The 17,657-nt window shown below is 37.5% G+C and overlaps 1 protein-coding gene across 1 annotated transcript; it reads right to left on the bottom strand.

Annotated features, from left to right (window-relative positions):
• IDO1 (indoleamine 2,3-dioxygenase 1) lies at positions 1-17,424 on the bottom strand. Its single transcript, XM_063079951.1, has 11 exons — positions 17,252-17,424; positions 16,628-16,760; positions 13,344-13,439; positions 12,345-12,464; positions 8,951-9,069; positions 7,985-7,999; positions 6,370-6,469; positions 3,254-3,371; positions 2,141-2,192; positions 1,432-1,580; positions 1-499 (listed from the first exon to the last, which is right to left on the bottom strand). The coding sequence occupies exons 2-11, from the start codon at positions 16,724-16,726 to the stop codon at positions 144-146; spliced, it is 1,224 nt and encodes a 407-aa protein (XP_062936021.1). The 5' UTR covers positions 16,727-16,760; positions 17,252-17,424; the 3' UTR covers positions 1-143.
• Positions 17,425-17,657: the final 233 nt, after the last annotated feature.

Genomic DNA, 17,657 nt, shown 5'->3' with positions numbered 1-17,657 from the left:
ATATAAGAAAAAAATTTATTTTAAGAACTCATAGTGTATTATTAAGACATTGCATATTATTAATTCAAGGGTCTTATATAATGAGCCAGAATATATACAGATGTGTCTTTGTTTTGATAAAATGCACCCTTGCTAGGGTTCCATTAACCTTCCTTCAAAAGGGATTTCTCGGTTGCACTTCTTACAGTCTTTAGGAAATTCATGATATCGGTGCCTCCAGTTCCCTTGTTTTCCAGTTCTGATGGCTCTTCAGACTCTTCATTTTTCCCGGACTGCTGGCGTGCAGGGATCACAATGTACTTGGCTACTATTTGCAAGTGGTAATTCCTCAGGGAGACCAGAGCTCTCACACACTCATCATAAGCTTCCTTCAGGCTGGCATCACTGTTGGACAGGACAAACTTGCGGACAGAAGGACCTGCCTCTAATGAGTGAAGAAAGTCCTGGTGAGCTGGTGGCATGTATGTTCTCATTTCCTGGAGGAACTTGGCAGCAGATTCTATAGGAACAAGAGCAAGATTTAGTGACAGGGAGGCTAAAGCATCCCCCAATCCAGAGTGAAGTCAGAGAGGGTGGGGGTCATCAACCAAGACCTCTGCAGGGGGCTCTGGGGCTAAGACCATCCTATTTGAGGCCAAACAGTGGTTAGTCTTGCTACTAACAGTGGTGATTCTTGTAAAATATTGTTAATTCTGAAAACCAGATGGGCTAACTCATTCTTTCATAATAAAGATTTTTGTTTGTGCTTTCTTTCTCATTTTTTTTTTGCTGTATTTGCTCCTTCCTGGAAGCCAGTGGTATAGAGAGGGTATATATATTGACAGATCATGGCACTGAGTCTAAGAGATCATTTTTAATTAAGGAAAAGTCATATTGTTATCCAGCCCAACACTTTATTCTTTGTTACATAAAAGTTTAAGAAAACAGAGAAAAGAAAAAGAACTTCTCCCAGAGCTTCTTCCTCTCCTAAGCCCCTGGGAAAAAAGTAATGAATGTGCTGCATCTTCATACTCTGACACAAGCGTTGACCGGCTCTCCGGGTGCTGGATCGTTAACCTTGTCACTAAGGTGTCCACCTCCCTATTCTCTACTCACAGCCCTGTCTCATTTGCAGGTGACTTCCTCTTTCTGAATCTGATCGTACACCTTCAGAACATGTGATACTGGCTGCACCAGTCAATCAAGCTTTACATACAAGTGATGAACTTGGTTTTGAGTATTGGCTCTGCTGCCTTCTAGCTGGTTAAACAAGAAGTTAGTTTCTGCTTCTACATCTGTGGCATGGAATGATGGTATGGAAGTCCCTACTGCATGGATTCTCCTAAGAGCGCCGTATAAGCCTAGAGATGTTGGTGGGAAGGCGCTTCTTGGATATCAAAACACTATTGTATCAACCTAAGAGATGATCCTTGCCTCTCACTCTCCACTCACCTCCACCAGCGCTCTGCTGGATACCCAGCAGGACATCAAAGCATTGAAAGATGCTGCTTTGGGCTGCACTGCCCCCTGCGAACTTCTTTGGGGTATCCCAGACCCCCTCATACAGCAGACCCTCTGGCAGCTGGGAGTTGCCTTTCCAGCTAGGCCGGGGAGAAAAGAAAAATTGTTCTTTGGATTAATTGCCAATTTTCAGATATAAAATCTTGCACTAGAGGTGAAGAGAAGGTGACAAAAAGTACATGTCACAATTCTTCTTGCCACCCCTTCTGTGAGAATAATGACATAATTCAGAGCAAATTTGGCATAAATTTTCCAGGAATGGAATCTTACCTTTGCCTTTGCGTTAACACAGATCACTCCAATCTTTTTATTTTATTTTATTTTATTTTTTATTTTATTTTGGTGGCTGGGTGGTACAGGGATTGGATCCTGGACCTTGATGTTATCAGCACCACACTCTAACCAACTTAGCTAAGCCGCCAGCCCTCCAATCTTTAAAAATGACTGGCTTTCCTGTGTTCTTCCAGGGCATCTCTGGACAAGTAATAGTAGAGAAAACAGTTTATTCTTTCTCTACAACATGTATCTTAGGGTATAAATTGTTACATAAACCTAGTGGATAGTACAGACCATCAAGGGGAATTTGATGTGTTTTTTATGTTATTTGAGAGAAAACAAACTCAAGCATAAGACTACATACCCAGACAAATAAATGCGAAGAACACCGAAAAATAGTTTTGGGTCCACGTGTTCTGTAAAAAGACGGAATGTGTTTAATTAGGCAGCATCAGAGGTTCACAGGGAAATCAAGGTGCTATGAACAACTGGTAATGGATCTCAGCACGGGCTGCAGGAAAGGCATTAGGTCAGTCTGTACTGAGCAGTGCCGCTGCAGACAAGCCCACCCTCTCCTGCGCTCTCCTAGAGGAGACCCACTGGTCACCTGTGTCCACTGATTGGTGTCTACTACTGGGCTGCTATTCAGCTCCTGTTGAGAAGCCACCTACCCACCCACCTACCATGCATCATCAGGAGGCCAAACCGTCAACATTTCTTTAGGACTACTTTATGTGCTTACTGACATAACAGACAAATTGTTTACATAAAGAAAGAAAGAAAGAAACAAACAAACAAAGAAACAAAAAACCCAGCAACCCTGGGACTCCCTTCCTAGAGCTTCCTAGCACATTTGATCTGAAGACCTAACTCGTTGCCCAGGACCAATCAGTAGTAACTCAAAGCCCAGTGGCAAACAGCCACATATTTGTTAAGTGTGTCCAGTAGGGCAGATTTCCTTTTGCAAATCATTGCTTATGCACGTTTTGGGTTTTTGTGGTTTTTCAGCTTTTAATTTTGCAACAACTTTTGAGCTCGTCGGCTTTTCTGGGTTGTTTGTTTAATGTACGAAAAAGCAGCAGTAGCAAAGAATGCTTATCAAGCAGAAGCTAAGTTTCTCAGAACTTAAACTGCCTTCACATTTAGCAAACTTCTCCATGGTTTTTAGCGGGAGGCAAGAGAGCTCTTTAGAGTTAAATAGACCCAGTTTGGGATTGTGTAAGATTACTGTCTGTCTAATCTTAAATCGTTTATTTTATCTCTCTGAATGTAGATTCCCTTATCTGTAAAATGGAGATAATAAAACCTACTGCATGGGAAGTGTAATGATTGAGTGAAATAAAATACTTGAGGTGGAAAACACACTAAGTGAAACCTGGTTTTTTCTTCCCTTTTCCCGACAACTGTGATGTAGACCTCAGACAATCAGAAACATTAGACTGTCAGTCTAGAAGGTTATACAGCCTATAATACTTGCCATGAATTTGGTAAAATACTTCACGGGCTTTGCGCAGACAAGAAGCTATATCAAGCAGTGCCTTTCGCAGAGTATCCAGGTCCTGACGTTGAACTGCACTGAATATAATGGGGATTACCTTAAAAAAAAAAAAAAAAAAAAAAGACAGACACTTAAGATTCCCTAGCAGTAAACATAGAATAAAATTCTCCCAAACCTTAATCCCTAAATTAAATTTGGGATTTTACACTTCTTTCCTGGGCTGAGCACCCTATTTGACTAGTTTCCTTTTACTAATTTTTTATAAGCTTGGCTTTGTCTTTATTCATTTAATATTTAATTTAGAGATGTTTATATAGTTTTTAATGTATATGTTTCCATTTCTATTTCTTTTTTTTTTTTTTTTTTTTTTTTTTTTTAAATTTTTTATTTATTTATTTATTTATTTATTTATTTATTTTTTTAAATTTTATTTTGTCGATATACATTGTAGCTGATTAATGCTCCCCATCACCAAAACCTCCCTCCCTTCTCCCTCCCCCCCTCCCCCCCAACAATGTCCTTTCTGTTTGCTTGTTGTATCAACTTCAAATAATTGTGGTTGTTATATCTTCTTCCCCCCCCCCCGGTTTGTGTGTGTATGTGTGTATGTGTGTGTGTGAATTTATATATTAATTTTTAGCTCCCACCAATAAGTGAGAACATGTGGTATTTCTCTTTCTGTGCCTGACTTGTTTCACTTAATATAATTCTCTCGAGGTCCATCCATGTTGTTGCAAATGGCAGTATTTCATTCGTTTTTATAGCTGAGTAGTATTCCATTGTGTAGATGTACCACATTTTCCGTATCCACTCATCTGATGATGGGCATTTGGGCTGGTTCCAACTCTTGGCTATTGTAAAGAGTGCTGCGATGAACATTGGGAAGCAGGTATACCTTCGACTTGATGATTTCCATTCCTCTGGGTATATTCCCAACAGTGGGATGGCTGGGTCGTATGGTAGATCTATTTGCAATTGTTTAAGGAACCTCCATACCATTTTCCATAGAGGCTGCACCATTTTGCAGTCCCACCAACAATGTATGAGAGTTCCTTTTTCTCCGCAGCCTCGCCAGCATTTATCGTTCATAGTCTTTTGGATTTTAGCCATCCTAACTGGGGTTAGATGGTATCTCAATGTGGTTTTGATTTGCATTTCCCGGATGCTGAGTGATGTTGAGCATTTTTTCATATGTCTGTTGGCCATTTGGATATCTTCCTTAGAGAAATGCCTACTTAGCTCTTTTGCCCATTTTTTAATTGGGTTGCTTGTTTTCTTCTTGTAAAGTTGTTTGAGTTCCTTATATATTCTGGATATTAATCCTTTGTCAGATGTATATTTTGCAAATATTTTCTCCCACTCTGTTGGTTGTCTTTTAACTCTTTTAATTGTTTCTTTTGCTGTGCAGAAGCTTTTTAGTTTGATATAATCCCATTTGTTTATTTTTCCTTTGGTTGCCCGTGCTTTTGGGGTCGTATTCATGAAGTCTGTGCCCAGTCCTATTTCCTGAAGTGTTTCCCCTATGTTTTCTTTAAGAAGTTTTATTGTTTCAGGGTGTATATTTAAATCCTTAATCCATTTTGAGTTGATTTTAGTATACGGTGAGAGGTATGGATCTAGTTTCATTCTCCTGCATATCGATATCCAGTTATCCCAGCACCACTTGCTGAAGAGGCAGTCCCTTCCCCAGTGAATAGGCTTGGTGCCTTTGTCAAAGATCAGATGGCAGTAAGTGTGAGGGTTGATTTCTGGATTCTCTATTCTATTCCATTGGTCAGTGTGTCTGTTTTTATGCCAGTACCATACTGTTTTGGTTATTATAGCTTTGTAGTATAGCTTAAAGTCAGGTAGTGTTATGCCTCCAGCTTTATTTTTTTTGCTGAGCATTGCTTTGGCTATTCGTGGTCTTTTATTGTTCCATATAAATGTCTGAATAGTTTTTTCCATTTCTGAGAAAAATGTCTTTGGAATTTTGATGGGGATTGCATTGAATTTGTATATCACTTTGGGTAGTATGGACATTTTCACTATGTTGATTCTTCCAATCCAAGAGCATGGAATATCTTTCCATCTTCTTGTATCCTCTCTAATTTCTCTCAGCAGTGGTTTGTAGTTCTCATTATAGAGATTTTTCACCTCCTTGGTTAACTCAATTCCTAAGTATTTTATTGTTTTGGTGGCTATTGTAAATGGGCAGGCTTTCTTGATTTCTCCTTCTGCATGTTCACTATTGGAGAAAAGAAATGCTACTGATTTTTGTGTGTTGATTTTGTATCCTGCTACTGTGCTGAAATCATTTATCAATTCCAACAGTTTTTTTGTAGAGGTTTTAGGCTGTTCGATATATAGGATCATGTCATCTGCAAACAGGGACAGTTTGACTTCATCTTTTCCAATCTGGATGCCCTTTATTTCCTTCTCTTCTCTGATTGCTCTGGCTAGTACTTCCAACACTATGTTGAATAGGAGTGGTGAGAGTGGGCATCCTTGTCTAGTGCCTGTTCTTAAAGGAAAAGCTTTCAGCTTTTCCCCATTCAGGATGATATTGGCAGTGGGTTTGGCATATATGGCTTTAATTATGTTGAGATACTTTCCCTCTATACCTAACTTATAGAGGGTCTTTGTCATGAATGAGTGCTGAACTTTATCAAATGCTTTTTCAGCATCTATAGAGATGATCATATGGTCCTTGTGTTTGAGTTTATTAATATGGTGTATCACATTTATTGATTTGCGTATGTTGAACCAACCTTGCATCCCTGGGATGAATCCCACTTGATCGTGATGAATAATTTTTCGTATGTGTTGCTGTATAGTCAAAACAACTGGATTTACGTGGCTATATCTTAAAGTTCCATTACCAAATTGCATTGAAAATTTTTATTTTTAAAAGGGATTTCAAATTTGACTCTAAATATATTGCACCCATATTTTATATTTTAGGTGATACAGATCATCCCTTATTCCCAGTTAAATGATCTAATGCTGTATTTAGTCAGGATAAAGTTAATTCCTGCTTAATACAGGTCAGATACTAAGTGATTGCTCTGTTTATGTGAATTGACATACAAATTTTCAAGTGTAGATGGACGTACTTTGATTGCAGAAGCTGCTGCTAATTCCACCAATAGAGAAACCAGGAAGAATCCTCTACCGCAGTCCCCACCAGGAAAGTAGAACAAAATGTCCATGTTCCTAAGAGGAGCAGTCAAGGAAGGCAAGGCATTTAGCAAAAATAATGGTATGTTTGTAGAATACTTTACAGTTTTCAAGCATTTCTATTTATCCTATTTTATTTTCAAAATAAATTTTTGAGCAAGTTATGGCAGATCTCACTACCTCAATTACATAGTTAAGAAAGTTAGGACTCAGCTGTTAGATGCATTGTCATGTAATTAATAGTACATAGGTTAAGCTAGGACTGAAATTTTATTCTGAGACTTGGAACTAGAAACTCCAAAACTAGTTCTGTTTCTATTACCCCATTAACTTTTTACATATGTATCTCCTTTTTACACACATATATATATTACCATAGATTTATACTCAGCATTTATAGAGATATCTGTGATGCAGAGTTTTGAGTCTTTTAAAAAAAATTAAAAGACTTAGTTAGAGCCCATTTTTCTACTGAAGTTTTGGCATTGCTGTAAACGTGGTTTCAGCATTTATATCTGTGAATTTTGTGGTGGTTAAATTCACAGTTTCTGGAGCTGGAGATCCTTTGCAACTTATTTGCTCTGTGACCTTGAGCAAGAAATGTCATCTATCTCTGCCTCAATGTTCTCATCTGTAAAATGGGATTGATTTTATCATCCTCCTGTTTAAAAACCTTCCGGTTTCTCATTTAAGATACTTTTTTAAACTATCATAGCCAACAAAGTCTTACTTTATCTTTTAAGAAAATATATTTCTTCATCATTTTTTCAAACTGTTACTTTCATTATTCAACATTTGTCACTGGCCTTAGCCATCCTTCAGCTTTGATAACACACCAAGTTTTTGTTACTTCAAGGCCTTCACACTTGCTGGTTCCTCCACTGTGAACGCTCTCATCTTTTCTTCTACTCTTTCTTCTACTTTTTTCTTTTAGGGCTCAACTTAAATAATTTGTTTCAGTGATTCCACCCTTCACCCCTTTTACTTGGTTAGCACTCCCAGTATTTTATCTTCTTACCCCTTCTCTTAGTCATATGGCAATGTATTTCATTAATTTTCATAAATCTCCTTTCTTCTCTATTAGTCTAGCTTCACCAAAGCAGGCTTATAGCTATGATATTTAGTTCAGTTTCCCCAGCTCTTAGCCTACGTTTAGTACATAGGTCAAAAGTAGTAAGGATTGGATCAAAAAGAACAGGTTTCTGTAGGATTTCTTATTGACACTAATAACTAGTTCTGGCTACAGAGGTTATTAAATCACAGATACACAGATGTATGTGCATTTTCTACTTATGCATATTAATTATATCTATATGTATGCAAGTAGTACTTTTGTATCTATCTATAGCTATAACATCAAATAGACAAAGTCATATCACAGTCACAGATATAATTATGGACTGGGATTATTTGCTCTTTAAAAAATTACTTAAATTACTTTTGGCCTAAATTAATTGATTATTTAAAGAAGGCTTTTGGGGTATATTGATAAGCCTATATTCACTTTGGATAGCCAATATTCTTTCAATAAAATAAAAATCAAATACTTACTCATAAGTCATAGGCCTACGAAAGCAGCCATGAAGCAATGGGCCGATTCCAAAAGAGAGAAACAAAATTAAAAATCAAGTTGTTTTGCATTATTGTTATTACACTGAATACCACTGACCTATCAGACAGAGGTAAGACATAGGTAAAAAAGAAAACTACTTTTTTTGTATTTCTCATACAGGCATTGCCAACATTTAACTAATAAGTGAAATAAAAAATTAAATATGCAAGAAGTACATGTGGGTAGTCAGAACTAGCTGTTACTAATAAGCACTTTCTGGATGAAATCCTTCCATTTTGTGATATTCTTGTGTGCAGAATACTCTTCTATATGTGTACAGACCCATGGGGCATTTGATTTGCTTGTCCTTTATTGTGGCAGGCCCCAACACTAAATGGGTAGCAGAGGCCTAGACTCCGAGCTGCCTGCCCCGAGAGCCCAGACATCACTGCCTCTACTGCTGAAGATGTGTTACGTCTTCAATGAAACTGGCTACTTAAAAATTACATGTGTCGGATCTCAAAAATTTATTGATCAAAGGAAGCCAGACACAAAAGAATACGTGTTGCATGATTTGCTGACATGAAACGCAATAACAAAACAAGTTAATTTTTGATAAGACAACCGAGAATATATGTGCCTGAGGCAGGGAATGCAATTGAATGGAATTTTCTGAGGTGACGGAAATATTCTGTATCTTGCTTAGGGTGGTAGTTACATGTATATGTACAACAGTCAAATTCAAACTGAATGCTTAGGGTTTGTGCATTTTAGTGTATGTGAACTATGCATCTCTCTCTCATGTATGTACAGTACATTTCTAGTAACAGGTGCAGCAGTTTGAGAAACCATGCTCAACAACAGAGAAGCAGATGTGCTGCCAAAAATTAAATCAATAAAAAACCACCTTTTGGTTTAAATAGCATGCACTCCTTCAATTTTTGTTATAATAACAGTTTACATACCCTCTGGGATCCTTCTTCTTCCAGTTAGCCAAGACACAGTCTGCATAAACCAGAATAGGAGGCAGTCCTAGCTTCTCAGAGAGTTTGCAGTAAGGAACAGCAATGTTGCTTGGCAAGACCTAATAACAACACATTGTTCAGCTTCAAGCATCGAAATGTCTTACCTTTTCTTCTGCCTCCTGGCTACCAAAATATGAGGTGTTCTATATAATGGCACTGTGAAAACAAACGGATGTAATTTTTTCTCTTTCTCATTTCATAACTTAAATTATTAAATGTTTATATTTTGGATTTGGGTTGACAGAGAGGAAAAAGGGAGCAAGAGGAGCAAAGCCTGCCTCTTTGTCTTTCTGATGGCCTTGGGAATTAGTCTTCATTCATTCATCCATCTGTCTCGTGAATATCTGTAAGCAATTTTTCTATGCAAGATACCACATTATCCACCAGCAATAAAAAGATAAAATCAATTGTCTCAAAGATGCTTAATATCTTTGTAATCAATACTTTTGGATATGATGCATACTAGAAGTGTAAACAGATTGCTGCTCTCAGAACACGGTGCAGAAAGAAACTCTCTCCTGGATGACTTTTTTGAAGAAAGCTTCACCATACAACGACATTACGCTCGGCCTCTAAGACATACTGGCACTGGAAGGGGACCTCCTTTCCCTTTGCTTTGCATTTCCACGTGGAAATACATCAAGTGGGATGATGCGCTTGGCTCAGCTCAGCTCTTTCACTCACCCTTCCTCAGAGCAGGCACAGAAGCTCTGCCCCTTTTTCTCCCAACTCTTCTTCTCCTGAGCCTGCTACTCATAGAATTCTGCTCTCTGTTCAGCCACATACGTTGCCTGCCCCCACAGGGCGATCCTGCAGTGGTCCAGCCCTGCCTGAGCTACATGGGAAGTCAGCCTGATGCTGGGGTGCACTTTTAGCTAGCCGTAGGACTTGTTCCCCAACAGACCACGTTCTGTTTTAGTCATAAAGCCGAACTTTTATTCTTTATCTGCCTCACTTTATCTAGCTATCTTTTGGATTAGAATTGGATGGTCCTATGTAGGAATTAGGGTGATCATTATCATTAGCCGTCTTTGGCTGGAATATGCGGATCTAACCAGGGCTGTGTGGCCAGTCTGGGGTAGTGGGTGGTAGAACTTCGATGGCAGCGATGGCATGATGACAAGGCCACCTCCACAGTTTTGTGAAAACCATGGGAGTTATAACTCAGGTGCCTTGAGATTAGCTTAGTAGTAGGCCTGGCGAGAGATCCAGGCGTGAGAACAGAAGCACTGGCCATCAAATGACACCCGTGCGTGTGCTTCCCTTTGCAGGACTCGTGCTTCTGGGACTGAAACCTTCTGGTTGGCGAATTATTTAGGCATGTTTCAAAAGGAAATAAATTTTGTCCCTCTCTGGTTTGGAGAAAAGATCAAAGGAGACCAAAGAGGAAAAAGTTTTATTGAATAATTAATTTGAAATGACCTCGGAAAAAGAAAGTAAACGTTCAAACGCATCTTAATCTACTGTAGACATTCTCGCAGCTGCTAAGAAACTCAGATTCTAACTTCTTGTTCATTCTCAAGGAAAATGTGCCTTATATTGATATGGTTTTTTGTTCATTTATTTTGTTTTTCCTATAATTTCCTCACTTAATGTTTTTTAATATATATATATATATATATATATATTGCTACCTTCTAAGATCCTTTTCAGAATGATGGAGTATACAAAACTCAGATAAACTAAAAAAATACATTTACATCTTTTCTTTCATAATTCTGACCTCCAGTCTGATAAATTTATTATTTTTTCAATTAGGCTATGTATATTCTGGTCTCCACGTTTTTTGATAGTGTCCTTTCTTTTCTGTTCCTCTCTTTCGCATTTCTTGATTATACTGACTACTACTTAAAACCTCAGAGCACCCAGCCCATGCTGCCCGTCATTACTAATACTTTTAGGTGTACATGCACATATAAATCTACTAGCTTAGTAAGTATGTCTGTATACTTAGCTAGATTAAATTTGTAGCAAATCTAATGAGACTGTGCACTTAGCTAGATTTTAAGTTAGGCTGTAAGACTAGAACTAGTCTTAAAACTTTTTGCATCATCCCAGAATCTAGATGTGGCAGTTCAATGACTAGAAGGAAGTGTAAGGTGTTCCCGTGGTCACACAGAGCAACTTCTCCGCATGTCAGGAGACGACTCATCGCACAAGTGGCCTGCATGTGCTGCTCTGTCTTTAAGCAGGTGTGGGAAGAAATAACTAGATTATTACCTTTCACCAATTACCTTTGTCAAAAAGAAAAGTTTTCACTAAGTATCAGAAGCTGCCTCTGAAATCTATGTTATCCTTTTGTGATTTAAAAGTTAGGTATTGCAGTCTGTATGAGTTTTATAGGATTGCCAAATAAAATACAGGATGTCAAATAAGTGTGCATAATGTGTGACACATATACTAAAAAAGGACTGTTTATCTGAAATTCAAATTTAACTGGGTCTGCTGTGTTTTTCCTCGATTATTCTGGCCACCCTCCCTACACGGAGAAGGAGGACAGCGACTTCAGGTGCAGCACCGAGGAGCTGATGGGCAGAGGTGCACCAGTGGCACACATTGTTTGACGTCCTCCATTCTTCTATCCCTCACTGATCCCTAGGAAGAGGTTACTAAAAACCTCTTTTAATTAGATTTAGAGTGAGATTGTTATCAAGCTTAATTTGTCGTGGCTATTTAAAGTATCATAATTGATACTTTTATATAAAAATAAGACTACCACTAACACATAAATGCATACATATAAGATGACATTATTTTTAAATTAAGGTTATCTCATGTTGATAAGATTAGAGTAAAACCAATATGCTCTCCTCTGTTGACAGATGTGAGATAGCCTTTTAGTATTATAAATATTAATAAAATATGCATACTTTCCGAACATCTTAAATAGAGAAAACTGGTTCATATTTAAAGATATTCATTGCGGTGTTATTTCTAATAGTGAAACATTAAATACAAGTAAAGTATTTATTGATACAGTACTTAGTAAGCAAACTAAAGTTCAGAAACTCAATGAAAAATTGCAGTCATTTCAAATGACTAGTGTGATTGTACAGTGACTAAGAAAAGCTTACAATATAATTTAAGTTAAAGAAGCAGGATATATAGGTTATATGCACTTGATAGATCAACTGTTATATAAGTGAAAGACTGAAAATATAATCATGATAACAGTTGACGTGTTAAGTCAGTTAATGATCGTTCTCTTTTCCATTTTTCCCGTTACCCAAACTTTGCAAAGTGCAGTTATGATACATTTAGAAATGCCTTACGCTAAACGTCAATTGGATGTAATCCCTCATCTAGCATGAGAAGTATCAGAAAATCTCCAGACCTTACGGACATCTCCATCCCCTCGACCCCACACGTATGCCATGGTGATGTACCCCAGGACCAGGTGTGCCAGGCGCTGCACCTCGTGCCCCTGGAGATCCTCAACGCTGAGCACCGGTACCTGAGAACAGACGGAGAGACGGACTCGAACCAGCCTGGTGATGTTTCAGGCTTCAAAACAAAGTTCAAAACGTCAAGTTAAGAAGCTGTAAAATATATGTTCTCCCTCATACGTGGAAACTTTAAAAAGCTGGTCTCATAGAAGCAGAGAATAGAACGGTGGTTATTAGAGAACGGTGGGGGGGGGGGGAGGGGCTGGTCGGTGCGTACAGAACAGACAGACAGGAAGAATGTCATTAGTGTTCTGTAGCAACGTGGGAGACTGCAGTTAAAAGCTAACTACTGAGTGTCTTCAAGTGGCTACTCAACACGATGCTGAATGCTCCTCACACAGAGAAGTGACAGATGTTTGAGGTGAGGGATATACTAAGCACCCTGATAGGATCATTGCACATGGTATGAATTATCACATTGTACTCCAAAAATATATAAAACTATCACAGATCAATTAACAAAAATAAATTTTAAAAAGAGGGGAAAAGGGAGTGAAATAGAATAGCGGTATCAAAGGCAGGGAAAGGGAGTGGGGAAAGGGGCCAGGGAAAGGCTGGTAGATGGTACAAAGTTACAAAGTGACAGGTACACAGGAAGAATAAGTTCTGATGCTCTAGGGTGACAATAGCTAATAATATTGTATCGTGTATTTCAAGATATCCAGAAAAGAGGATCTTGAATGTTACAACTGCAAAGAAATGATAAATGTTTAGGTGACAGATGCTAACTATTCTGATTAGATCATTACACAATATACGCATTATTGAAACAATGAACTGTACCCCATAAACATGTACAAATAAAATTTTAAAAATAAATTTAAATCTAAAAACAGTTTTAAAAGAAGCTACATGAGAAGAAGACAAATGTAATACATATTTCAAACCTTTTCAACTTCTGCCCGAAGCTGGCCAATCTCAATCAGTTCCGGCAGATTTTTAGCAATGAAAATCCAGGCATCATAATCATGAGGTAGTTCCTCCTTGAAAAAAAAAAGAAAAGAAAAAAAGTAAGACTTTTATTTACTAGTGAAAATTACTGTAAAATAGTTTTGACTTCCCACTCGTAGTCTGCCTTGCTTCTAAATCCATATTGCACAATGTTGTCTAGAACCGCCAGCCCACACCTTGCCACCTGCACACACAGGGCTCAAGATCTTCTCTGTGCTCCACCTCTTGCTTTCTCTTCAAGCACCCCCATCTGCCTCTTTTTCAAAGTTCACTTCAGAAGTTCCATTGAAGTCTTCCTGAGTACACCATTTGACACCAACCTCCTCCATTATAAATCCTATGGATTATGCCTTTCACATTGGTAAGTAATTTATTATCTGCTATTTTTTTTTTCTGGAAGGAAAATAAATTATTAAATGTCAGTGGTCAATAATTTCTAATAATTTAATAATTAATATTTTAATTAATAATTTAACAATATAATTAATAATTTGATGATTAATATTAATAATTAATAGTTTGATAATATAATGATTGATAATTAGTAATTAAATGTCTGCTCAATAATTTCACATATATTTCCCATTTAATTCTTGTAACGGCCCAAGAAGTTATCTCTATGTCATAGACTAGGAAAGCCAGGCTCAGACAGTTTATGTAACTTGTATTTACAGTTCATTGGAATTCAAACATAAGTGCTACCAACTTTCAAAAGCTATGCTCTTTTTACATCTCACTACCTGATGGCAGGGATTGTACCTTGCTTTTAATTTTATATCTCTTACAAGACCTGGCACTTTACTGGTCATATAGGAGGTGCTGTTGATTACCTACTTTAGCTCCATTATAGGCTTGTTTTTTGCCAAGTAAGTGCAGATGAAATCCAAATAAAAGTGTCTCCCTAGGTCTAATCATATTGATAACCTCATCTCCAGGGGAAGCACACAAACGAAAGACCTAAGCACCATCCTGATATGAAATAAAGATTCCTGAATAATCCCCATCAGGCCTCCTCCGGCAGGCTGCTGCAAGGGGTGCCTTGAAGGGATCAGTGCTGAACTCTGGGGACTGAGTACACATGGACAAATTAACTCAAATCAACAAGGATAAGATTCTAAGCTTCAAAATAAAGTTAGTATTATCAGTAAATTATAAAACAAAAGGTAAAAATATAAGATTCGCATGTTTCAACATCTGCACATAATTGTCCCGTCTTAATCAGTTAGGGCAGATGTTTAGCAATGAAAAATCACTAGAGAGCCACTTTTCTTGCTCTGAACTTTCCTCCCTTTCCACCCAGATGCTGTGCTCCAGGGCTTTTAGTAATAAGTGTTTTGTTACTGCTGTTCTGTGTTTTATTGGTACACCAATGTTTTGCATGTTGCTATTTTTCCCAAATAACAGAAATACTTTTTGTTATGTACCCTCTAGTATCTTCCTTGACAGCGCTTTCAACAAATGTGAAGTTCAATTAATAGTATACTTCTTGTTCAGAGAATCCCTAAATTGTCCAGTATAAATTAATGAAGAGTAACATAGAAGGTCATTCAACTTCTGCTAGATAGAGAATGTATTTTGTATCTATATGAAATCAGAAGTCATTTTCTTTTCCTTTGGAATTGGAAGCTGATAGGTCATAAAAGATGTAACAGACATTTTTGAGTTCACAATTTCTAGGAAAGATCTTCGGTGAAGAAAGAAAAGTAGCCACATATATATATATATATATATATATATATATATATATATATATATTTTTATGTTTTGGGACACTGAATCTTACTTTCTCAGCATCTCAGATAGCAGAATTATTTTGCGAGTAGCCAAGGGAGAATCTTTCTTTGTTTCTTGGGTTTTTCTTTAACCCTTGGAATCTGTACTAGAAGTCCCTGTAATTACCACTGTTGCTGCATTTTTTCAGAGAACCGACTCTGAAGAAAAACTTGATGTGAAGTTTGGTAGTTCTGAAAAAGATGGTTTTGTTGTTCTATTGCTAAGTACATCCTTGAAACCACCCAATTCCATCATTTGAGTGTATGGGGCAGGGAGCAAGTCTGAATATTATTGATTTACATGTATAAAGCAAATTAGGTGCTTTTCGCAGTAAAATTAAAGCATACACTCCATTTTCTTAAATTAACTTAATAATCAGAGAGGAAAATTAGATTAGGAGGAAGGTGTTACTCTAGATTTTCCTGTATTTCACAAAGTACCTTTTAGGATGGCTGTGGGATGGAATGGGTTAATATTTATGAATTGCTTAGAAAGTGTTTGATAATTAAAATATTGATGATGAATTGGTTTACATGGCATTCTATGGAAGACAACATAGGGAAATGTAGTCTTTTTTTGTATTTTCTTTTTAAAAAAATTTATTTATTATAAGCATAGTCGTTATTACAAATCATGATTTTTCTTTATGCCCTTTACCCAACCTCTCCCTCTGCAAAACCCCACTCTGCCTCCCCTCCCATCTCTAGTATCCTCATGGATGAGTCTGGAGAAAATTATGTGAAGAGAAATAAGCCAGACAAGGAAAGAGAAAAAGCGCATGTTCTCACTCATAACTGGGTGCTAAGAAAGAAGGAAAGGAAAAGAAAGAGAGAGAGAGGGAAAGGGAAATGTAGTTTTTAAGGCAAATATTTTCTCCAAACACCATGCACATTGTAGCTAAAACTTGCAAAAAAAAAAAAAAAAAAAAAAAAAAAGTAGTTCAGACTCACTTCAATCTTATTGCTGTTTAACAAGCAATATTAATACAACTCAAAAGTTGCTTGGAGTGCCATCTCATAAACCCAATCAAATTAGAAACACATACTTTGTACACTTCAGGGTATATCAGTAGAGATATAATTGACTCACTATAACTTTGGGTTTTTCAAAATGCCCTCTGAAGATAGAGCTGTAGTAAACCTGGTTTGGGTGTCTATGGTGTGGTTATTTTGTAAAGCTTTCGGACTTTATACTCTCCTTATCTCATCACTCTTCGTATCCCTATTAGGAAAGTAAGAAGTGCATATGTGACTGACTTTCAAGGAAGAGAATTTTAAGAAAGTTAAGGGAGACCCAGTCATTGAAATTCTGCCTCCACGTTTGTCACAGCTATATCCATTTGTTTAGTGGAAGCTACTGAACCACTGTTGTGCAATAGAAGTTAACTTGCCCAGGTAAGTAATGATAAGAAAAATACATTTTCCCATATTTTAGCGCCCTTTCTTACCAGTGGATTTGGCAGAGCGAAGCCCACATCTTTGTCTATATGGTATTCTTCAAGGATTTCCCAAGAACTTTCCACAGGAGATACTTGCTCATGTGCCATTCTTGCAGTCTCCTCCTCTGGTCACCCACAGACTCTGCAGAGTTTCAGAACATCTATTTATCACATTTGTTGCTATGGCCAGTGACTGCAACTTATCACGTAGGCTGTAGGAATGACTTCCACTTTCGGGATAGTTTCATTTTTGACTTTCATTATTTGTAATTTGATGAGCAACAAAACCACAAAAACATCTCATATTTCATGATATTAAGAAACTGAAAGTTCACTTGCCATATCAAATCTGTATTACTAGAAATATCATTTACTCACTGCCATGTGAGAAGCCAGAAAGGGCTTGATTGAAATTACCAAAATTTTACCATGGCTCCAGTTCTAAACCATCATTTAGTTTTACTGACTTTCTTTTAAGCTTCCAGGTTCCTAGAAAATATCAGTGTCTTGTTTCAGCAGCCCAGAAATCCAACCTGTGCACTGAATTATCAGTCAATAGCTCTGAAGGAGAAAATAATAGAGGCACATGAAGAATTCAAAGATAGTGCCACTCCACCTCCCCATTTTTCTTACCTAAATTTTACCTGTGTTCATGATGACAGAATTCTCTCTTCTTCGTGTTCTTCATAAGTAACTTTGAGGAAGATGGTGTTGCTTCTCCACTATATCGGATTGCCAAGGACTGACACGACCAGAGTCCTACACATTTGGAGACTCTGCCATACGTTAAAAATTGAAGCAGAGGATAAAATACCTTGAAATTTTTTTTTTCAAAGTACAAGTTAAGACTGCACTTGGGAAAGGCTTTCAGGGTGCATGCAAGTCTGTGGTCACTTAGAGGCATTGTTTGTTCTCACCAAGCGCACGGAAGCAAAAGCAGAAGCCGTAGAGTTCCTTTTGATGATGAAAAGGAGGAAAGAGAAGTTCACGTTCAGTGCATTACAAGACAATGCAGATTTGTCATCTGGTTAAGTACTCA

This window comes from Cynocephalus volans, chromosome 15 (genome assembly GCF_027409185.1).
Source record: "Cynocephalus volans isolate mCynVol1 chromosome 15, mCynVol1.pri, whole genome shotgun sequence".
Lineage (NCBI taxonomy): Eukaryota > Metazoa > Chordata > Mammalia > Dermoptera > Cynocephalidae > Cynocephalus > Cynocephalus volans.
The sequence above is the reverse complement of the archived record's forward strand: the minus strand, read 5'-3'. Positions and strand labels throughout refer to the sequence as shown.

Coding starts and splice junctions, on each gene's coding strand:
- IDO1 (XM_063079951.1), bottom strand. CDS start 16,726: ATGGCACATGAGCAAGTATCTCCTGTGGAAAGTTCTTGGGAAATCCTT. Junction 12,465..13,343: donor TTCGGGCAGAAGTTGAAAAG/GTTTGAAATATG, acceptor GTCTGTTCTCAG/GTACCGGTGCTCAGCGTTGA. Junction 500..1,431: donor CCAGCAGAGCGCTGGTGGAG/GTGAGTGGAGAG, acceptor TTGTTCCTATAG/AATCTGCTGCCAAGTTCCTC.